Source organism: Coffea arabica, chromosome 6c, assembly GCF_036785885.1.
Source record: "Coffea arabica cultivar ET-39 chromosome 6c, Coffea Arabica ET-39 HiFi, whole genome shotgun sequence".
Lineage (NCBI taxonomy): Eukaryota > Viridiplantae > Streptophyta > Magnoliopsida > Gentianales > Rubiaceae > Coffea > Coffea arabica.
This window is the reverse complement of record NC_092320.1, coordinates 3,438,782-3,461,346: the sequence shown is the minus strand read 5'-3', so window position 1 is coordinate 3,461,346 and position 22,565 is coordinate 3,438,782. Positions and strand designations below refer to the sequence as shown.

The 22,565-nt window shown below is 37.4% G+C and overlaps 3 protein-coding genes across 11 annotated transcripts; all 3 read right to left on the bottom strand.

The window, feature by feature from the left end:
• Positions 1 to 1,204: 1,204 nt before the first annotated feature.
• LOC113697075 (uncharacterized) lies at positions 1,205 to 10,883 on the bottom strand. 5 transcript variants are annotated; one of them, XM_027216527.2, is made up of 19 exons: positions 10,537 to 10,882; positions 9,494 to 9,563; positions 8,644 to 9,213; positions 8,376 to 8,561; positions 7,823 to 7,936; positions 7,410 to 7,468; positions 6,872 to 6,938; positions 6,740 to 6,791; positions 6,557 to 6,649; positions 6,340 to 6,423; positions 5,951 to 6,253; positions 5,826 to 5,857; positions 5,145 to 5,206; positions 4,459 to 4,528; positions 3,151 to 3,231; positions 2,953 to 3,054; positions 2,644 to 2,768; positions 2,067 to 2,151; positions 1,205 to 1,755 (listed from the first exon to the last, which is right to left on the bottom strand). In XM_027216527.2, the coding sequence occupies exons 1-19, from the start codon at positions 10,581 to 10,583 to the stop codon at positions 1,747 to 1,749; spliced, it is 2,211 nt and encodes a 736-aa protein (XP_027072328.2). In that variant the 5' UTR covers positions 10,584 to 10,882; the 3' UTR covers positions 1,205 to 1,746. The 5 variants fall into 5 exon arrangements, 4 of the variants coding, with proteins under 4 accessions (XP_027072328.2, XP_071908177.1, XP_027072326.2 ...); XM_072052076.1 differs by having other exon boundaries at positions 5,826 to 6,154; XM_027216525.2 differs by having other exon boundaries at positions 5,826 to 6,253; positions 10,537 to 10,881.
• A 956-nt stretch (positions 10,884 to 11,839) lies between these two features.
• On the bottom strand, positions 11,840 to 14,040 carry LOC140008261 (glutathione S-transferase L3-like). The gene is made up of 6 exons (XM_072052075.1): positions 13,502 to 14,040; positions 13,309 to 13,383; positions 13,048 to 13,108; positions 12,809 to 12,895; positions 12,564 to 12,662; positions 11,840 to 12,450 (listed from the first exon to the last, which is right to left on the bottom strand). The coding sequence occupies exons 1-6, from the start codon at positions 13,510 to 13,512 to the stop codon at positions 12,064 to 12,066; spliced, it is 720 nt and encodes a 239-aa protein (XP_071908176.1). The 5' UTR covers positions 13,513 to 14,040; the 3' UTR covers positions 11,840 to 12,063.
• A 1,773-nt stretch (positions 14,041 to 15,813) lies between these two features.
• Positions 15,814 to 22,100, bottom strand: LOC140003760 (thylakoid membrane protein TERC, chloroplastic-like). Of its 5 annotated transcripts, XM_072052074.1 has the most exons (15): positions 21,791 to 22,099; positions 21,623 to 21,706; positions 21,442 to 21,466; positions 20,424 to 20,566; positions 20,252 to 20,318; positions 18,923 to 19,010; positions 18,708 to 18,788; positions 18,522 to 18,578; positions 17,757 to 17,838; positions 17,278 to 17,327; positions 16,961 to 17,017; positions 16,796 to 16,874; positions 16,419 to 16,477; positions 16,185 to 16,242; positions 15,814 to 16,095 (listed from the first exon to the last, which is right to left on the bottom strand). In XM_072052074.1, the coding sequence occupies exons 4-15, from the start codon at positions 20,425 to 20,427 to the stop codon at positions 16,004 to 16,006; spliced, it is 774 nt and encodes a 257-aa protein (XP_071908175.1). In that variant the 5' UTR covers positions 20,428 to 20,566; positions 21,442 to 21,466; positions 21,623 to 21,706; positions 21,791 to 22,099; the 3' UTR covers positions 15,814 to 16,003. The 5 variants fall into 5 exon arrangements, 4 of the variants coding, with proteins under 4 accessions (XP_071908175.1, XP_071908173.1, XP_071908172.1 ...); XM_072052072.1 differs by lacking the exon at positions 21,442 to 21,466 and having other exon boundaries at positions 16,387 to 16,477; positions 20,252 to 20,328; positions 21,791 to 22,100; XM_072052071.1 differs by lacking the exon at positions 21,442 to 21,466 and having other exon boundaries at positions 20,252 to 20,328; positions 21,791 to 22,098.
• Positions 22,101 to 22,565: the final 465 nt, after the last annotated feature.

Sequence of the window (22,565 nt, the reverse complement as noted above, 5' to 3'; positions counted from 1 at the left end):
TTGGTGCTCGACAGGCTCCCCTCCGTGGCGACTTCAATATCAAATCAGCTTACCAGTTGGATGGAGATGCTGTTGATTCAATGGAGAAGGGTATTGGTTGGGAAAGAATTTGGAAGTTAAAGGCTTCATCTCGTTGACAATTTTTTACTTGGCTACGACGCCATGGTAGATTATTATTAACAAAGGTTGAAAAATTCAAACGTCATTTGCATCCGTCTGGAAAATGTCCGCCATGTGAAGTTAGTCAGGAAACAACATTACATATGTTAAGGGATTGCCAATGGATTAGCAATATTTTGGGGGCAACTTGTTCATCCCCGGCACCGGAGAGCCTTTAAATCGAAGTCGAAGGACCAGCGTATTGACTTGAGTGTGCATAGGGGAGATATTGGGAGCAGGCAAGATACAATTGTTTGGCCTCTAGCCTTGCAGCAAGTTGTGTATTTCGCCAGGACAGCGAGGAATGAGTTTGTGCACCAAGGCATGGATGGTAAACTGCGGAGCACAGCAACATATTTTATTGAGCAAGCAGGACGAGCTGATGGGATACTTCTTAAAGGGAAAAAAAAAAAAAAAACAGCCGGTTTCAAAAGAGATGAAGTTTATCTGTTGGGAAAAGCCTCCAAGGGGGTGGGGATAACGTCTATGTAGATATGGGGCGGCAATAAATAATCCTGGGCCGGCAGGAGGAGGGGTCAGAGATGATATGGGTTGCTGGTTGACAGGGTTCAGGGCCAACATTGCGGAGGCGAGCAATACTGCTGCCGTGTTGTGAGGTATGTACTACGGGCTTGGAATTTGGGTTATAGAAAGGCGGTTTGGGATTCTCAAATTGCTACGTAAGGATGCTCCAGCTGAGAGTCAACATTGTGATACTGTCATGGAGTTTTCTGGAAAGAGACTGGGATTGCAGAATTGCTCATGTTTGGCAAGAAGGTAATTCATGTGCGGATTATCTCGCAAAGGATCTGCTGGTTTAGTTGTCTTAAAGGGTGCCCGTCTTAGGCGGCTTTTAAGCCGACTAGTTGCTGTTTAAAGGGTCTTTAGGCCCTCCATTGTATCGACAAAAAAATATGGTTATTAAGAAGTCGTTTTGACAGCCACAGAGAGTTGGGAAAAGTTGCAACTAATCCTAATGTTGCCCAGTTCGTAGGCGCCATAAGTACTTCTCAAATCCTCATTTGAGATGGCAAGGAAGACGATCACCGGTGGAAATTCTGTCTATGCATGACTCGGCTCTAAGAAACGAAACAGCAAGTCTACCATCCCACTAGTAACAGTATCATCACTTTTACAGACGTTCTCTAGTCAAAAGAATGATAACCGAGATTTCCTTTCCGGGAATGATAACCGAGATTTCTACATAAAAGTGTGAAATGAAAGATACTTGGCTCGTAATGACCATCATAGTCGAGCACATGCATCAATATACCATTGCCAACAACCAAAAAAAGGCTAGGCTTCTGATTCTCCACAAACGAATGCAGAAGGACGTGATTGGTAACCAGCCATCAGCTTGAAGCTGAGAATATATCTCCCATCTGTTCAAGTTCATTTTGCTATCCTTGATGGCCATTCGCCTGAATATGTACACTGCTTGTATCAACGCCCTCATTACCAGACTTTCTTTCAACACTTACAGCAGCATCACTCTGTTTACCTTGATGGGTTTTTACCTTCTTTAAGAAGAAAATGACTGATATCACACCATACAACCAAAGTCTGATGCTTCTGCAATCTCCACATTCATGCGTCCTGCAATGCTCATGAGATATTTTCATCTCCAATAAATTTTTGTCTTGCCTTACGGTAATTGTAGCCATCTAATACAAGTGGAATGCGTTTGATGTATTGCTTGTTTAACACTATTTACTCAATGACCATTGGAAGTTTTTACCTCACCAACAGAATACATGACATGAAAACCTATTCAATACCGTTTTTAACACTGTGAAGGGAATGCAGATTTGCAAACTCTCTCACGTATCCATGCAAAAGCAGCAAAAAAAAGAAAATAGTTTGACCAATAACTAAAGAGAACAAGTGAGAGAGCCAAGATTCTGTACCTTGTTCCTGTCACGCCAGCCAAGGCCGAAAGGGAGCAAACCAGTCTTCCTTGGCATATCCCGAGGAGAATCTGGACGAACAGACCTACAAAATATTTCAGCACAATTAAAACTCAAAACCTTGTCGCAAAGCCAAGAACAGCATGAAGATACGGATGGCACGGTGAGTTGTCCTGTCTATAAAACCAAAACAGAGAGGATGGTAAGAGAGGAAACACAAATGACATGTCACGTTCTTCACCAAGAAAGGACATCTCAGAGAAGTAAAATCACAAACGCGTAAAGCATCACCCAATTAACACTAGAAACATATAGCACATTTATAATTTCTGTCAGATTTAGAATTAATCCATTCTGATCAACATGCAGAATCATTTCGACATAATTTTGCATGCACCCTCCACCCCTCCAAACCCCAGCCAAAGACATTTTCAAGCCCTCATTTTTCTTAAATCCCCCATTCCCCGGTCCCATTTCTTTGCCCATCCAAAATGTATACACCACGTGTTAGCATGTCTGGAGTTACAAAGACGAGAATCACATGATAAATAAACAGGAAACTGTAAGCAACACAAACCCGGGAGAAGCTAGGGCTTTAACTTGGCCAGATTCATATTGCAAAGTAGCTTCCAGCATCGATTCTGCCATAACTACTCTCTTTTCCATCTCAGCAATTGAAGCCAGAGCTTTGTTGTGTTTTTCCTGCATTAACAAAAGAAAATATATCACTACATATATAAAAACAAAAAATGGTGAGGAAGGGGAGAATCAACAAAGAATCTCAAAATTGGAAGTCCAGAAACCCCCCCCCCTCCCACCCCCGCCCCGCCCCCAACAACCAGAAGGGAAATGCATCCAGTTAAGCAGATACACTGCAAAACGAAACCTGAAGAACTTCCACTGCATATCTCTGAGCAGCTGCATCTTGCTCAGCCAAAATTCGAGCATCTTCTGTTACTTTCTGTTCCTGCTCAACTCGCATCAGGACCTGCAGAATGTTGGATATGATTATGCAAAATTGAGTTATCATGATACAAAAACGAATCCTTGTTGAGATAAAATTCATATGAAACTGCTGCAAAACCTGAATCATAGCATTCTCCTGCTGTGTCTTATCAGAAAGTGCTTGCTGTAACTCTGCTACCTCACGCTCTAACTGCTCAACCTGCAAAGTAAGAACACTACAAGGTCTAGAAAAGTGAAAAAAAGAAATTTACTTCCACAAAATATAAGCATCCAAGAGAAATTTGAAAAAGAAAAAAAAAAAGAAAGAATCCAGAACTGGATATCCTTATTGACAGAATATAAATGGCCATTTCCTAGATCTCTTCTGATTATTTTTCATGGCCCAAGGGGCAAGAGATGTGCAGAATAGCTGATTTCATTGCTACTATTGAATATCAGATGTTGTGTACTATACTAGCAGATATCTTCAGTATATAGTTCACATATTCTACATACCTATAAGGATATCTAAATGCTGTAGCAACATTTCCAGTTGTTTCCATGCTGAATGAGGATGCAAATTTTGGGTCAAAGAGCAAACTGACATAACATTGCATGACAACAGACACAAAGAAGAAATGTAAGCAGAGAAAGAGGTTAAGACACTGTTGTATGAAACAACCTTAGACTGACAAGCAATACTTTTCCCAAACGTACAATGTGGTTACCTCTATGTTGTATTACAGAAGGTATGAGCTCAAGAACTAAAACAAAATAGCAATAGGCAGGCTCCAAAGTTACTAAAGGAAATTACTGATCCTTTCTTTTCCTTGTTCTAAAAACTGGAGACATCAGGTAGTGGGCCAAGACGATGAAAGTTTTGATTCAATGACAACCCCGCGAGCCAAGGATTAATGCTTGAAAGAGAACTTGTCTGACTTTAGAGTGAAAAACTGGTTTGAATTACTTTTTAGCTATATTTGTATTCAACGCAATGATAATAGGCTGACTGGTGATGGCGATTCAAGGAAGCCTACCTTTCCTTTGATTGTGCGTTTACACTTTGTTTAAGCAGCTTTCTTCTTTCATTCCAATAGCTCCTCAGAAGGCTGCTAGCTACTTAACCCAGGGGAATCCGATTATCTTTATACTTAAATTAAATTCCCTTAACCCTTACGCCCTCTGATTATCAGTCTTTGCTCCCTCTCCCTTATGGTGGAGCTTCAAACTTCTGCACCCCTTTACTACAATCCATCCTTTCCACCATCATGAAGAGCAAGCAAATGCCCTCTCCCTCTCTCCCTAACTCTAACTCCTTCGTGAACGAAGGGTATCATAACTTATGCACGCAACAATCTTAGAAAGTTGCATCATATGCTACGTGACACATCGTCTTCCAAAAACACATGAACCGCAGTAGGAATGCACTAGTTTAAATTATTCTTACCCTTGCACTCAGTTGACGTCTATTATCTTGCTTGACCATCTCCATAAGGGCTGTCTCCAACTCTTCAGCTCTGGAAAAGAGAATTTATCCTATAAGACTTCAGAAGAAGAAAAAATTTCAAAGCTGATGTATTAATCACATTTTCCATCAATGAGAGAGTAAACAAGAAAAAGGTTTCATGTGTACTTAATGTCACAGGTTAAGCGTAGCACATATAGGAATTGCCACATTTTCTCATTTAAGTACTGACAAGAACTATGTAGGCATTAAAGAGGAAAACTGGAAGCATACCAATACACCACAGATATCATGCAAGATCGACGCACAATGCATGGCTGTTGAAAACAGCTTTGCTTTTGGACTAACATTTGATAGTTCACCTATCCTTGAACAAGATCTATCAATGACTTTGAAACCTTGAAAAGCACAAGATAGCAGAAAATGGCAAAAGGAGTTTTAAATGTAAAAAATCCAGAAGACACCTTCTAGTTACTAAGAGGAAAAATCTTGAATACTTCCTTTTGGGACTCGGAGCTCACCGTTGCTCCTTTCTTAGAGGACTTGTTTTGTAAATTATGCACACATATATGTTTAATTTCTTCACTGCAGTGATGTGCATAAACCCATCACACAGACAAGAAATTGAAAAAATATATATAAAAAAGAAACTGAAAATGCAGACTGACCTTAGAATTGCAGTTCTTTTTTCCTCTAGTAATCTGCACAGCTCCACTTTCATCCATACAACCTGCCAAGAAGCTGTTGATAAGTAACACTTAAAAAAAGACAAGGAGAATTTTTCATAAATATTCTGATTACCTCAAATTTGGAAAATAAAATGCTTTGACAGTGGACAAAATAAAATTACTATTTCTCCAATTATGAAATATAAAAGGGATTGTAATGTACAGTAAGATGGTGGGAAAATTGTACTGGCCCACACCGACCTATAGTTCTCTATTCACAAAGAAAAGAAAACAACTACATAGCTGTAACCTATGCCACAAGAGTACAATGACATATATACTTCAAGATATGTCTCATCTCAAAGTAAATTACCCATTTCGTCAAACTTCTGACCAATCTTTCCCAGTCAATTCTTTGAAGATTTTGACAAAAATTCAATTTTAAGAACATTTTTTGCAATATTAAATAAATTAATGAAACGGAATTCAGAGATATTGCAAATACTGAAATGTGCATCTCTTGCTTGTGTTGAGCATCTTAATTTTTTAAAAACAGATTCTCAACCTAACTATGAATCAATGTTACAGGTACCATGGATGAGACAAATTTCATGGATACCAATCAATAGAAACCAAAATAGCAAGGGAAATTTCGTGATGAAAAACGGAAACAATGGCTACCTGTTCTTGAAGATCTGGAAGTGAATCTACTTCTGAATCAATGTTTAAGCCATCAAGCAATTCATTCAAATCAGTAGTAGCATGAGACTCCAAATGTGATACATCACGACCAATTAGCTTGTCACCTGAAGCTTCTTCCACTCTAGGATCTTTTGTCAGGGATTCAGGCTTATGCTTGAAACTATACAGCTTAGTTGCTAGACCTTTGGGGTCTTTCCAAACTCGAGCCCCTTTCAATCTTTCCTCCACAGCTGCAAGTACAGCTGGCCGGTGTTTCTCTCTTAGCCCTTGCAATCTATCTTCAGTGACACTCAAGAAACCCATGCAAGCTGTCAAAACAAGTTGGCTGCTATCAAAAGTTGAACCAGCCAAGGATTGCAATAAACTTATGGCATCTGCAGCATCCTTGGTTGTGACTATAACTGGACCTGTAGAATTTTGGATGTGACAAAATTGATATCACTAAAATAAAGGAAAATGCACAACCATTTATTGCAACTTGTTACTAGTATACCATATAACTCCATCAAAGCAAGTGCTGTCCGAAATAACATAACACGATTTCCTTCAAACAAAAGAACATCCCAAACCCGAAGAACTGCAATCCACAGTGTGCCTCGTTAAGCACTGAAGGTTATAAGATGCAAAAGTACAATGGTTTACAAGACCAGAAAGTTGTCTTTCACTGGTAAGTTAAACTCGATTTAGAATTACTACATCAATTTGCTCACCACTTTCCCATGGAAGCATATTAACAAAAATTGAAAGGAACCATGGCCCGGATATCCATGTAACCTGCACTCCCAAGTAATCGAGATGATTGACTGCAACAAACGGACCACCAAGTAAGGAAGTTTAGTGTTGAAATAGCAACAAAAGCTAATCAAGGAAAATCCATGTGGCACTTGACTGACCCAGTTTAGGAAACCTTTCACGCATCAACTCCTCAAAAACAAGTTGATCAACCTAAGAAATGACCAGAAAAGTCTTAGGTATGCAAAATAGCTCATAATACCAGTGAACTTCAAAATAATAGAGGTTCAAACCTGGCATTCTATCATTTCCTGAGAGTAATAACCATCAAAGTAATCATCAATGATACCGACCAAAGTCCTGAAGGAAGCAAAACAAACTAGTCTATAAAGTCAGCGGAGCTTTTGTGCTCCAAATCAAATAACACACATGGGTGTGTTTGTGTGTTTGAATATGTGTTTGTGCTGATTGATGCATGGAAGTGACATACATAAACCTTACTTGAAAGAAGCAGGGCCAATAAAGGGTATCCAAGCATAAAATTATCAACTATTAGTGTCAATATTGTAAACCCTTCAAGAACTGTTATTCACAAAAGTAATACAGACTATTTTTTCTATCTAGATTCTAACTTGCATGTACATTTCCCATCAGAAAGTTGTGTGTGCCACAGTATTTTGATTTTAGACATGCTATATTTTCTGCTCTGGAGATGCAATCACATTACACTAAGAAAAAAGCAACAGGTCCAGTCCAATATCAAGTGAAATTTCCTAGAATACCATGATGAAAAGCATCAACCCTTTAAAGCAGCAAACATTTGAGACTTACCAAAAGGCATTTTCCTCAGGCATCATAAGAAGTAATAAGCCAGCAAAAAAATTCATAGCCTGCAGAACATTATAGATAAAGAAAATAGTAAAAAAAACTAAGCCTGAGATCCAAATCCCAGGAATAAATTTAATAAGGTGGATACACATGAATAACTAAATGCCATTGAGAAAACAAGTATTTGTTCCTTTTGCAACTAATGGAGATTGAATACAATTCTTTAAACGTCTTTACTGCTACTTCAAGTGAGGACCTAAGCCAAATCACTTTAGGAGCTAATACCACAAATGAATTCATATTTATCAAATCATATAGTTCAATGTTAAAACTGCCACACATGGATAAGTTATACATCTCATCTAACAACCTAATAAGGGCAGTATAAGAAGGTAAAAGCTTCAGCCAAGAGTTACCTGGCAATACCCAACTGATGGGTTATGTCGAGCATATGCCAAAAGTAAACGCCTCAAAGAATTTCTACCATTTTCATTTAATGCAGGATGTCCAGGAAATGTTCTAGTCAGATCCTGTAAAGAATAGATTAGTAGGTTAGCCCTGGGAGAAACTTGGAATGCAATACCAAACATGGCGAATTTGGCATAAGCATCTTAGAATTAAAATGTGGACTATGAGAAATTGAACACAGAGAAGAAACCATGAAGCAAAGGGTGGTGATATATGTGCTGTGGAGCATTAAGAAAATGGACAATGCAGTAAATAGAGGCCAGTTCACATGAAAACTAGGTCAACGTTTCAAAAGAAGCAGAGACAGGTTGCTTCTTGCAGACAAGGGAAAACAAACCATACTGCATTTAGTGAGATATCTAAACAAAGAAGAAGATCACATAAGGATATTTAGTAACTAAAAGATCCTCATTTGTCATCCCAAAACAGGCCCTAAAAAGAAGTAGCACCTACGAATTAAAAGAGTGAACGATAAAGTCCAGTTTCCATGCATCTAATGACCTTCTCAATTTGCTTTCTCAAACTTTCAGGCACATGGACACTATTCTCATTCGGTCCCTTTCTATCTTCAAGTGATTGTGATTTATCACCATCCCGGTCCTTACCAGCATCACTTTCTGGAGCCAGCAAATCCTGGTAGTATCTCTCTACCCTGCGTGTCCTAACTCCAACAAAGGCTTGCCATACCTAGCCACCAAGATGAGATAAAAAACAAAATTTAGTTCGACCATAATCTTGGGTACTATTGGTAAATAGGGAAGATTAGTACCTCTCCCCTCAAATCCCTTGGCACTCCTCCATGAACAAGGAACTCCAGTTCTTTCCAAGGAAACAAGGATTCTGTACAGACTCCATTGATGGAAGCACCTCTTTCTTTAGGAGCATCAGGGCCAGCATCCCTTTTGCTGTCGTAGTGTTCTTCTTCATGTGCTTGCTCAAGTTCCTCTCCTGAGTGACTCTCCTCCATAATTGAGGGAAGATGGTTATGGTCAGTGGTTATAAGCTCATCTATCATGCTTTTTCCCTTCTTTGCACGAGAACTCATCATATCCTCTATGTGACAGAGAGATGGTCTAACAGGGACCCACTTATGCACCTCAGAAGATTCCTTTGGTATAATAGCTGGCACCTCCTTCTCAGCATCATTTTCTTCGAGTATGTCTGGAACAGACTCAACTCCACCTGAAGCATCCCCTTCTGCAGTCAACTGCTGAATAGGCTTAATTTGCTGCTCCGTAACTTCAGGTTCCACAGTTTTGACATTCTCCGGAGATACAGTAGACTCTGTTTGCTGTTGCAGAAAGCAATTCCACTTGTGAAATCTTTCCTCTTCCTCTTCCTGAAATGAAGGATATAAGATTAAATAAGCTTCATGAGAAAAGCATGATTGAGCGGACAACACTTCGGTTTCTCTGTCAATTCCCCCTCTCTTTCCTTTGTAATTCTCCATTGAGACCCAAAAGAAAACAAAAAATAAAAACTATTGCAGTCCCCTTCAACCAACTATGCAACTATAATTTGAGTCCATTTATCCTCATGGCTATGCAGTATTAAGTTAAATTCAGTCTCCTGCAAAACCAGAGATTAAGCAGAGGGAAAATGTCAAGATGACAATTTACCTTGTAGATGGTAGAGTATTCCCTATATCTATGAAGATGCTGAGGTCTCACAGTAAATCCATATGCATCCCTGTCAAAATTGCATTACCATTTGAGCATTTATAGTCAAACATACCAATCCTAAAAAATCAACATCCTCCATTTCAAAATGTTCATACAATACTGTATTACCATATCTCTGAAAAGGAACGGTGATTATTACACATTATCTAGGTTAGCACGCTACATTCATTTGCATGCCATTGGCTTTGTATATAAGGTGCAATACTGGTGGACGTGCAAATTCCCTAGAGACGGAATTTTACCTGGAATCAACGTCCAATGAACGCTTACTCAACAAGGACAGCAACATAATTGGTCATGAAGAAATGGATTCCACTGCCCATAGCTCTTCCACATCAAACCAATCTTAGATCACATTACCAGATTTCTAAAGTAACACACAAAAAACTTAAAATCTATTCCTACAAGTGCAACCTGACCACCTTTCTTTCCCTCTCTAATTATATTCTATATCTAAACAAGATCAAACCACCCCAATCCCAACACTGTATTATAAATCTAAAATTTAAAACAGAAGAAGCTCCTTTTACCAGACTAACTGGATCTACAATATGACCTCACACACGTAGTGATCAGCCAATGGTCTCCATAATTATCATTATTTTTTTCTCATTAGGGGGTGCCCACTTCCAAAGTAAGTTCCTAAGAAATAGTCTTGAGAAATAATAATAAACAACGCAAATAAGCAACAGAGAGTGTATAATAGGAACTTTAAAAAAGTAGTAGCAAAACGGTAGTGATGAATTTGGGTAAATTCAGTAAAAAGGAGAAACTCTAAACGCAACGGATTTTCCATGAATTTCGAGATTAAGCATCAAGGGTTGTGTGTAAAACTTAGCTACAAATTCGGTCTCCATGACACCTCACCACACCCATGTATTGCAATTCAAAAACTGAAGCATGCACAATACATTCATATGCATATACAAATGCTTAAGCAGGTTGAAAGGGAGGGAGGGAGGGAGAGGTGGGTGTATTACCGTTTGGGCTCGAAATTGGCGACAAAATGGGAAGCGTTGAGCGTCATTTGCAGGAGGTTGGTTGGATCGACGGAACTTGGGCCTTGGGGCTGAATGTGAATTTGGGGTTTTGTTTCGATAGATTCTGTTGAGTTGATCCCGGTCCCACCACCACCATCCAACGGCTACTTTGCTGTTCAATTCCCTCTCGGCTTCAATTCAACCGCTCGCCATAAGCTTCGCTCTCTCCCTCTCTCTCTCTCTCGTTCGCAGTATAGCCTTTGTTTCCCTCCAGGATATGTGACGTGGACTCGCCGTCTCCCACGCCAGTGGTGAGTGTCACGTGACTTATTTGCCGCATATGTAATTTAACTACTACACTATCTTCTTACTATATATTAAAGCGTGGATAGGATTTGATGTTGTTAACAGTTAACATTTACCCTTTTAAAAATAATCCTCCAACATTTATCATTATTTATCCAACTCGCCGTCTCCCAGTCTAGTAGTAGTGTCACGTGACCTAACGCATCTTATAACTGATTAACTGACCTTAAATGCATTAACTTCCAAAAATCTCTCTAACTAATTTTTTATTTTATATCTTTTTTATTACTTACTTTTTTCTAAAATAAGCACATATATAGTATGTGCCCCACCCACTAGTATTGTGTTATATTAAAAAGTGAGTTTGACCATTTTAATACGTATTACTATCATAATGTCGATCCTGTGTGTAATACAATTATAATTTAAATGTACGTGGGCAGCATATATAAAAATTATATTTTAAATTTAAATTTAAATTAATTATCATGCATTCAGCTCCCTGACGGATAAGATTATGCGTGTTTATATTAAGAAAAAAATAATCAATAAATAAATTTTAAAAAAGACAAATGAATACCAAATTAATTAGAGGAACAAAGGACGAGAAAACTTTACCAATAAATAAAAGACAATATCAAGAAAAATTGTTTTATTCCTTCTATGCATGGATTAGTAAGAAAAACTAAAAACATCTCAAATACACTTTTCAAAATTATTTATTCACATCATAAGCACGTTTTTTAATAATGCTTTAATCTTTTCAATAACTTTCTCATCCCACGTACTTCAAATCATAAAAACGTTAGTACAATAATTCGGAATAATGGATAGAATGTAAATTTAGTATCAAAGGAAGTGAACCCAACCCCTCTTATTTTGTGATTATAAATTTCTCATTGTCCCCTTCAAAGAAAGAGTAACTATAATAAATACACAACTAGCGTTCATAATTTTATAATTCTAATAGATCAAAAAAAAAAAAAAAAAAAGCCCATTTAAGACACTAAAAATTTTATTCCAAATTATCATCATTCCAACTCAAGGTACAGGAAAACCAACATTTCTGGGCGAAACACACGACACTGCCACATTTCAAAGCAAACCAACTAAACTAGACAACACGAGGAATTCATCAGATAAAAATAGTAACACACACACACACACTCTATTACAGAGCGGAATTTGGTCAAACCGATCATTAAGGGAAAAATCTAAAATTCACTTTTCACCCATATCACGAATCTTGTAGAACTGAATGGTCTTGTTAATATCACATTTTGTTTGCTTGTAAGCATCAATCTTGTCGATCTCTTCAACCCATGCCGCCAATGCAGGCCTGCCCGATGTGATGTCATACTTCCACACATCTTCAAAGAAGCCCTTGAGCCTCTCGAGAAATGGAGCATAAGTAATGTCCGGCAGGCTTATGGTCTGACCCAGGAAGAAAGGGCCATCATCAAATTTCTGGAGAGCTGCTTCCAAGTAATCAAAACCACCGCCAGCTTCTTTCACAGGGTCCTCTGCTTTGAAAGACGCATACTCTGTTCTCACAAATGTATCACTGTAGGCTATCACCTCTTCAGCAAATTTCTGCTTCTCAGCGTCCTGCAATTTCAAAATCAACGTTCCAGCTTCACCCATGTATTGGGAGGGAGAAATAGACACGGAAGAACATCCATCGATCAAGAATAAATAGCGATGGTTTCTTGAATTCTTACATCAGGTAGGAGACGCGGCCCTTCAAAGTTCTCATCGATATACTTTATCAAATCCAGGCTCTCTCCGATCACCTTACCGTTGTGCTCCAAGGATGGCACCTATGGGAAACCAAACACAATTAGCTATCAGATTCACTCAGCAATTTTATTTACAATTCACCACTGAAAAGAAAAATTCTTTGATTCAAGTAAATTGCATCATTATTATTATGATGATGATTTGAAGGTTCCAGAGAGGGGATCACCTTGTTTTCAGGGTAAACTTTTTCCTTGTACCAAGCGGGCCTGTTCTGGAGGTCAATTGCAACCAACTTAATCTTTTCTTGCAGACCCTGCATAAAGGGCAAAATAACCTTTAATTAAACTACCTCAAAAAAAAAAAAAAAAAGAGAGAGAAATATTTAACATCAGAAAACTAGGTGCTAGTTAATCAGCAGTCACTATTCATATGACCAGAACCGAAAAGTCGGGGCATTTGACAAACCTTATAGTTCCTGGCAATCCAGGGACGCTGAGCATATGGGCACATGTAACTTACATACAACCTTCCAGAAAAAAATAGACACATCCATATTACACAGCGCACTTATACACAAGTATCAAATTATACACAATATATATTAAGGGGGGAAAAATATGAAGGCAGAAAAAGAAAGGAAATAAATATTTAAAGAAAAAAGAAGGAAGGAAAACACAAATGACGAACCATAAAATTGAAGAGGAGGAGGAGGAAGAATGTGTGTACCTAGTGTTCCCATCGAAGAGAGGCGGTGGTTCAGATGTGGAATCCAAAGATGGAGGAAGGACCTCTATCACGCTTCTGCAAGATAGTAGGGGTGCACAATTGAAGTTATTATTCACAGCTCTATTCAGAAAAAGATTGAAAAGCCTCATCATAGTAGTATTTCCAGCTCTGGGAGCGAGGAAAAAGGACTTACGGAGCGGCCATTGCTAGCTGAAATTGTTTGTTGAGCGATCGCAGAATCAGAGCTTCGGAATGGCCGAGCAAGGAGGAGGACGGGGAGGAGGAAGAGGAGGAGGTGAGAGAAGGGTGATCGCCCGGAGGCAGCTTTATAGGAGACGAAGGAGTACAGTGTACAGGCGGCAACAGATGGAATGTTGGACTTCCATTCTCCAACCTTCCGAATTTGCTCCACTTGTTGTCGCCAGCAGTGACGCAAAGGAAAGGAATGCAGTCTAGTGAGTCGCCAGGGCCGCTCTTGCTTTATTTTCTTTGTTCAAACGGCAGTCATCTTTTCCTCCTTCTTTGCATACGAGAATGTATGTAATCGGGATTTCTGGAACCATACATTCTGCATACTGCAAACTTCAAACAAACAAAATGGAGTGAATAATTAAGAGTAGTCGTCTACTCGGCTGGGGGTTTCAATCCCACATCGGCTGGGGGGTGTTAGGGGAGGGTTAGATAAGCCTCCTGGGTCGTCGTCAACGGTTGCCGGCTTTTGACGATTAATCTGGGGTTTAGGTTTGTTGAAACTTGTCTCTTGAGGTTTCTCTTGAGTAGTCGTCTACGGATGTTGGAATACTGTTTGAGGCTAATTTCTGAAACATGGCAGCATGAGATTGGCAGCTCCATTCCATTATCCTCAGGAATAGAAATTTTCTCTGTTTATTTTTATTACTAGTATTTTTTTTTTTATTTTAGTATCCCATCCGAATAGAATTCGTAAACACAATTTTAGTGCCAAAGTATCTCATCCGAATTTTGTTTATTGTATCTCATCTGAAGATTTCCAAGACAATTGTCAAAAAAAAAATTTATTTACATGCATCATAAACATAATTTTTAATCGTCTTTTTATTTTATGTATATTAAATTATTAAAAAATTATTATATTATTTTAAATAAATTTTTTTCAAACAATCTCCTACGAAAGTATCTAAAATCCCTTCTTTTTTACTAACAGCTGGAACCACATCTCGCCTTTTATATTTGTCCACCTCTTCTTCAACTTACATTTATTTCTCTTCCCTATTCCTCATAGACTTAGGGCGGCGTGTTTAATAAAAACTGAAATTTAAAGTTTAAATTTATTAAATTATTAAGTACTAAATCTAATACATTTAAATATATATCATATTAAGTAATAAGTGAATAACTTATCATTTATTTTTTAAAGCAAGTCTTGTTTAGAAAATTCAGTACTATTTAATTAATTCAAATGTTCAACTTTTTATTATCAAACGTGTCTAAATATATTAACATCTAAATCTATTAAATTTAAATGCTGAATTGAGTTATCAAACAGGATCGTAGAAAATAATTTTGGTCCTCATCATTAATTTGGTCTGTTTGGATAGTGAAATTATCCCAAATAATATATTTCGCTTGCATCATAAACACATTTTTCAACCCATTTTTTTATATTTTTAATTATTTTTTTATCTCACGTACATCACATCACAAAAATTGCTACCGGAATTATTTCAAATAATGCTCTGTCCAAACAAAAGTGAAAATCTTTAGTCACGTTTAAGTGGGCACGTCACGGCACACAAAACCGTGACAAGCCGCCTTAGCGTTTCAATGGACGTTACCAACCAATAAGTCCTATCAGCTACCCCTAATTTCTGCTTTTTTGGGCGCTGGGGGTCCGCAGGCTGTCACCCTTTTATTGAGAACTCAAAACAAAGTCGAAAGAACTGCCAGAAGAAGTTATTACTTCTATTCGTTATGTGAATATTGTTGTTATATTCCATATTAAAAAAAAAAACAACAAATATGTTCTATTTTATCTTTACCTTCCATTCAATATCATTATTAGATCTTGATTTTACTCAGTTTATTATAATTTTACCCTTACCGACAAATGAAAATTTGAAATTTAGAAAAAATTGGTTTTTACCCCTGATCATTTGTAAAAAGCTAATTTACGCATGTTCTTAAAAGTAAGATTTCTTTTTATAGCAGTTCTTAACTAAACTACAAAAAAAAAAAAAAAGATACAATTCATTTCTTTAATGGTGTCTACAAGCACAAATCCAATGATTTAAGGAGTTTAATCCACCAACAATATATATTTTTTTATACACGAAATCACATACTTTAACAAATTATAGATGATTTGCTTAAATCCTCTTATATCATGCTATATTAAATGCAATTATATGTAGGTTAAATGTTATTTGGAAATTTATTTTTGTATCCTTGTCCATGTAATACAAAAGGCAAACGTCTTTCAAAAAAATAACAGTACATTTTTTTTCCCAGTAATTGGTCCACCAACCGTAAAGAATTATTGCCCCAGCTGAAATTTTATACTTGCTCCGCCACTGCAAGAAGGCCTTATATTTTTCATTGTGAACAAGTGTTCTAAATGTATGATCAGCATCAAAATTTGTCATCGTTCATCTGATCTACAAGAAAGGCTCGCTTTTCTACACAATCACACGATCTCGCTGTTCTATTTTCACCCTCCCTACTCAGTCTTCTTCAGCAGACTCAACAACACTCCGGCACTGAGCGATGTAGCAACAAAGCCCAGCGAAACCTCGGTTGATACATGGTAACCTACAGAGAAAATTTTATATAACGAATTTGATGAAATTTGAATGAATAGACAGAGAGGAAATGGGATAGTGTCTACGCAGAAGACCCACCAAAGAAGTCAAGGATCATCTTGAATCCAATAAAGCTCAAGACAACAGCAATGGCAGGCTGATCAAGAAAACAGGTAATTAGATGAAAGCAATAATTTTGCAACAAAATCTCCTGCTAGCAATGCTAATTGAAATGCTACTGCATGAAGTGAAGCATGAACCAAGAAGAACTTTCACTTCAACAAGGATACAGACAGGGCACCTAAAAAACGAACACAGATGCGGCGACGTCACCTGTAAATAGTCCAATTCCGCCATGCTTTCTGAAATGAGTGAATATAATGATCTTAAACCTACAAAAAGCAGATAAAGGTCATAGTCCTCGGTAGACATGGCGCATATCTCATCTCATGCGATTAGATCACAGAGACGAGACTTTAAAGAAAAATGTCATAACTTGGTGACTCTTCATCACTGATATGGGAGCTATAACCTCAAAATCTGAAAAGGAACAACAGAGAAGTTGTTCAAGAATAGTTGTATTGAGCATAACATACTATATTTTGGGCAGAACTTCATGTCATCCAAATACAGGTGGATTTCAGTGCACAACAACCCTGAATGAAGATACTTTATCGCAGAACCACTAACTGCTAGAATTAAGAATGTACCTAGAATGGCAAAAAGGTTGGATGTGGATACTATAAAAGGGTCTCTTGTTACTCCAAAAACTGCTGGTATTGAATCGACCTGAGAGATAAAGAAAAATTCATCCTGCTCAAACCTCAAACTTTAGAAACTCTTCATTGCGTGAATAAAGGGAAACGAAGACATACCGCGAATGCAATATCACTGAGTTCAATAACAGCTATGGTCAGAAGCAAAGGAGTAGCCTGCCAAAAATGTGGACATGTCCTAGGAATCAGAAACATATCTATTTAAGAAAAGTTGCTTCCAACTTCAGAGAATACAGATGTCCAAGGCTCATGTAAAAAAAAATTAATAATAACAAACAAGATCCCTGTATGCAGTTTCATGTGCCTGTATACCAAGCCACTGTGTGCAGTAGGATTTTGACAAATGTAAGTGTTGAAGTAAAGTCTTGGACAGCAGATGTAAATTTTTAAATCCAACATATTGCAGAAAGGCTTACTTTCCACGCGCCATCCTGAATTGTCAGAAATCGGTTCCCATCATAATTTGCTGAAACAGTAGAAAAAGAAAGGACTCAGAATTTCTGCGATTAGGAAAGAAGGCAACAATATGTAGTGAAAATCTCTCCCATCTTTTTGCCACAATCTAAAATGGTGAAAGGTTAATACGATGCACAATATAGGAAAAATGAAAAGGGCATGTTGTAAAGAGGTATATTGCTGAAGACCAGTTCATTGTGAGCATGGCTGCATTTAGCCAATAGTGGATAACATGAGATGTTGCCACTGGGCCAGCAGCAAAGAAAAGCTTGCTCGAGGTATAGAAATAAAAAGTTTCACAATTTTATGCTTATTACCGACAATGAATCAGTCACATATCAATGCTTAATTATTAAAAAGAAGAAACCCCTTAGGACAAACTAGCAACTCAGGAGTGTAGGCATGGAAAGGAATAAGTTCAAAAGTAAGAACACATTACAAGTTACAGGGATGAATTTCTGGCATGTCTTTACTATGAAATTATCAGATAGATCACTATCTTCCTCTTCCTCTGCAAACAGCTACAGTGAGACAAGAAGAGCAATGTAATCATGAATTTACTAGTGAATAAGCAAGACTAAAGTACGAGATTATAGGGAAAAGATAGGAAACATGCCGATTCAAGAACATGAATTGAAGTTACTCTGCAAAATCAACAATACAAATAGCATGGGTTTAAAATGGAAATAATCAGCAATTCAAGAACGTAAATGCATGTCCCCAATAAGAACCCTATTAGAGGTGCGAATGTGAATATGCATACATGTGTTTTTTTATATGTGCGTATGGGCATACATGCACAATTAATGAGCCAAACCTAATTTATTAATATATTTCAAGAAATAAAAGAAAATCACAAGGACATCCAATTGCTCTGAGCAGGAGAAGTTATTTCATCTTGCATAATATAGTATTCCTACTCAGAAGAACAATAAGGAGACCATTTACCTAACTAATATTAGTTCAAGCTGTTGAGGGTCTTAGTTCCAAGTGGATAGTAATCTCTGATATGGCCAACCAATTATAATATAAGGTGAATCTGTTTTAGTACTTAGTTAGAAGCCAATATGTAAAGTGGTATAAGAAGCAGAGAAGGACCAAGTAATAAGTCATCTAAAAAACTTGCCCTATTCAACGATTTACAAGGAAGTCAAAGTACTATACAATCCATGGCAACTATATGTGATAAGAACATAAATTGCACCTTGAACGCGGAGTACAATAGTATTGCAGCCAACAGTAGGTTTACCACCTCGAACCTCTAAGAGTAGATCAGAGAAACAATGAACTCAGCATGTGGGATAAGTGGCACACGACATTTAAGTATCAATCTTTGGGATAAGTAAACAAGTGTGTGCGTCTTCATATGTTTGTCATGGTGATGAAGAACCTGAAGTGTGGCTGTTCCAAGAAGTATCAGCGACAATCTAAAGAATATTGCACCAGCAATACCGTAGGAAAGCACCCGATTCTATATTGCAAAGCAAAATGTAGAAATTCATCATGATATATTACTCAAGGAACCCAACAAAAGCTGAACCTGGAGCTAAGAGGAAAATGAGAAGAAGAATTGCGAGAGTGGAACAGGTGACGTCCAATCAGCACCTGATACATGAGCGGAACTTTGAAGTACTTGAAGATCAAAACAAAGACAAACAGATTGTCAACTGACAAACTTTGCTCCAGTAAGTACCTGAAAGTGAAAACACTCATATCTCAATTATATCAAGTTCAGGAAACTCGTGGAAGTATAGGCAGAAACTGTAAGAATGTGACGGGCAATGATCAAACATTCATACACACTGAAGGGTCACATTTGTACACAGATATGTAGACCAAATTTTTGGTTCTTTAGGAAATTTTTAATACACCAATTTACTCGCCAAAATTGTTTAAGTTAGTTCCTGAGATTTTATTCCTCACGAGTTAACGGCACCTTTTTCTATTTTTCAGTGTTTTCTTAGTCCACAGTTTGTAACTGTACTTATCCCATGAGGCAAGAACAGTTATTTTTTTCTTTTCTCGAATCATAATTACTAAAAGTTAGCTGAATATGTTGTATGCCCTCATAAAGTTACAAGAATTCTCAACATGAAATTCCATATGGGTGAAACAGTGTGAAATTACTTAGGCACATTGAGCAGCCTTTGGGAGTAGCTGTTTCAATTAAGCTTGGTAGAATTCCTAGAGCTTTTCATCATTACCTTCTTCACTGATTTGTAGATCTTACCAAAACCAATCTTACTTCATAACTCTGTCTATATTTTCTAATAGAGCATTACTCTTCATTTTTCACCTAAATGCTTCAGAGTTGAATGTTCTCCTAAATGCAGATCAGGACCTAGATAGCCACTTAAACTCCTACTTCTTGAATTTTACTACAAGATATATGCCTCTGAACTTTTCAACCTTCTAAATTTTTGGAACTTTTTGCACTAAAAAGAGTAGGAAAGATGAATTGACATTGAGGCTCTACAACCAGTATGAAAATTAAATAGTAGAATAAAAGGATGACGTGTTCTGATGTGCATCTAAATGTGAAAGTAGTCGCTAGGACAAGCAAAAGAGCTGACAAAGTAATTTGATTTCTTGTAGCAAAAGCAGTAATCAATTTCTGTGTGATGCTTTAATGGTAAATTCTAATGGTGACCAAACAGCCAAAGAGAAATTTAAGTATAACTTGCCACTGAGGAATGGCCGACATGGATCTGATTTTGACAATCTATAATTTTGAATAAAAACTTTCAATCTTTGTGCTGTAGGTCAGTTTTTACATCCTCGTATACGGGTTGTAACATCTTAACACAATGTAATAAGTTTAAAAAATAAATGGCGTCAGAAAAGGAAGAGGGAAATGCAAAATTTGTTTTGGTATTTTCTTTTTCAGCCAAAATCATAAGGCTAAAAAACTCAATCATTGCTGCTATAACATACCCAGCAAAAAACTCAGATGCCTTGTCAACTCCATCTTTAAATCCTAAAGCAACACCAAATGCCACTGCTGAGAACACCTAAAAAAAAAAAGTTGACTGCTTTGACTTCAATTCGTGGTTCACTAGATGACTTTCAAAGTACAGTAAATATAAATAACTCTCGTGGTACTTACACATAAAGCAACAGTTCTGACAGAAGAGACATAATTTTCAGGTCTTTGTGCCTCTCGTTGTGAATTACCATCAGAAGAAATATTGTGAGATTTCTTTACATCATTTATGTCATTCCTTGATGGTGCACTTGCAGTCTCCCATTCTGTGAAGAATTTCAAAAGTCACACTACTTGTGAAAAGAGATCATAATGAGTGAATAATTTGGAAAAATGTTGACTGTGAAAATAACCTGGAAAACCTTGAGGCTAAATACCCTAAACTTGGAAGTGTAGTTAAGAGACTATTTCAGGTGGTGCAGATGAATGTGTAAGTATTGCAAATGAGCAGCAATAAAAGAACATACTTCAGAATGGCCCAAGTTCTCACAAGTAAATAAGATTACAATCGTCCAATTTAGTCGATTCAAATTTGAGGCAAAAATCAGTTGGTATAAATAACAGAAAGACATAGAAACCACTAAGCTGTGCAACCATGCAAGATAGGAAGGTGAGATTTAATGCATATGCAACATAAACATGAAAACTGAAACCTGCCCCACACCCCAACCAACCCCCCCGCTCCCCAACAAAAACAAAAAAACGTAAAAAAAAGTTCTTTCTCGCACTTAGAGTCATCACTTTGCAAAAGCAGCAATATTCTTAACTCCATATGATATGCAAAATCTCCATTTTCAACTATTGGCAGCTAGGGTGGAGCAATACCATATTAGCTACATTTCACTTGAAGCAAGTTGGAGTGCTTTATAGTAGCCAAATTTTATCCCATTTTTTAGTGTCGTTATTACATACGGATTTCCAAATGAGAATACGTTGTCCCTTAATATGTGAACATGGAACATTAATATTTCATTACTAGTTCATTATCTAATTCAAGGCAGTCAGGGGCCGAGGACGTTGGTGTCGAAGAAGAGTAGTGTGGTCTATGTCAGCTGTGGACCAAAGGTGCTCAATTCTTAGGCCTCAAACTGTTTATGATGGCAATCATCAATCATTTCAAAAGCCTAGCACCAACACTCACATTCAGTTATGCCAATCTTGTTTATCTTTTGCCGCAGCCAAGACCAATTCATCGAACCACCGTACAAAATAAGTCATGCAAAAAGATAAAAAGAAGTGAGGTGCAGACATGAGAGAGAGTGAGACAGATATTTGAGCTAACTTTCTTGCATGATTAATACTTGAAGAATCGAAGTTGTTACCAGAAATAGACGAACTTTCCTCCTGTTGGGTTTTTCTGGTGCAGGCAATTGCTGGATAGAACCACCTTCCATTATTGTACCCGCCTACAATTCAAACAAAAACGGAAATGCTAATTCCTAGTTAGTGATGTAAAAGTGATGCTATGCTAGAGCACTAGCGGAGCTGACCTGCTGAAAATAAGAGATGAGATCGTGAGGAAGAAGCGGTAAACTGTAACGACGGAGCCCATCTTGGGCGAGTAATTGGGGGAATAGGGACTGGCGGTGCTCTGAGAAACCCCAATTCCAGCATTACTGGAGCTAAGACACCATTGTTGGGTACAACAATGGATGCCATTTTCATTGCCTCCGCCTTTTTGTTTTGTGATGAAATTGTCCCCCTTCCACTGCCCAACAGTAGTCTTTTCCAGCTTAACTGCGTGGAAGTACAGCCAAGAGCAGCATATCCTTCTTGGATTTCATTAGTCTTTGGCAACTAATAAAAGAGAGGGGACATACAAAGGATTTATCCACGAGTAAAATACTCGGTCAATCTCTCGCTTTTAACAGTAACATATTGTAATCCCACGAGCATCAATTTTAAGGGAAAAAAATACTTTGAATAAAATATTATTTAAAATGATTACTGTAATATTTTTTATGATGTGATATATTTAAAATAAAAAAATAATTAAAAATATTAAAAAAAATATGCTAAAAATTATATTTATGATACAAGCAAATAATTTTTTCCATTATTTGGCTATCCACGTACTAATTATACTCCCTCCGTCCCACTTTGATAGTCCTGTTTTCCTTTTTTATCTGTCCCAAATTGCAGTCCACTTTCCAATTGAAGAATGTAGTTGTATTTTCATTTTCCTAAAATACCCTTATTCAATACAAGTTGTTGTTGTTATAAACCTACCCCATTTAATGAGAGTTGATTCTTTTTTTACCATCA

What these genes read in the sequence shown, in the direction of transcription:
- LOC113697075 (XM_027216525.2), bottom strand. Translation starts at nt 10,583, where the DNA reads ATGACGCTCAACGCTTCCCATTTTGTCGCCAATTTCGAGCCCAAACG. An exon ending in TATGCTTCCATGGGAAAGTG is followed by an intron (nt 6,424 to 6,556) that starts GTGAGCAAATTG and finishes TGTGGATTGCAG; the next exon opens with TTCTTCGGGTTTGGGATGTT. An exon ending in AAAAGAACTGCAATTCTAAG is followed by an intron (nt 4,529 to 5,144) that starts GTCAGTCTGCAT and finishes TCTCTTTTCCAG; the next exon opens with AGCTGAAGAGTTGGAGACAG.
- LOC140008261 (XM_072052075.1), bottom strand. An exon ending in CTCTTCGATGGGAACACTAG is followed by an intron (nt 13,109 to 13,308) that starts GTACACACATTC and finishes TTTTTCTGGAAG; the next exon opens with GTTGTATGTAAGTTACATGT. An exon ending in GGCCGCGTCTCCTACCTGAT is followed by an intron (nt 12,451 to 12,563) that starts GTAAGAATTCAA and finishes TTGAAATTGCAG; the next exon opens with GACGCTGAGAAGCAGAAATT.
- LOC140003760 (XM_072052071.1), bottom strand. Translation starts at nt 21,965, where the DNA reads ATGAAAATGGCATCCATTGTTGTACCCAACAATGGTGTCTTAGCTCCA. An exon ending in TCATCTCTTATTTTCAGCAG is followed by an intron (nt 21,707 to 21,790) that starts GTCAGCTCCGCT and finishes TTTGAATTGTAG; the next exon opens with GCGGGTACAATAATGGAAGG. An exon ending in GATGATCCTTGACTTCTTTG is followed by an intron (nt 16,096 to 16,184) that starts GTGGGTCTTCTG and finishes TTTTCTCTGTAG; the next exon opens with GTTACCATGTATCAACCGAG.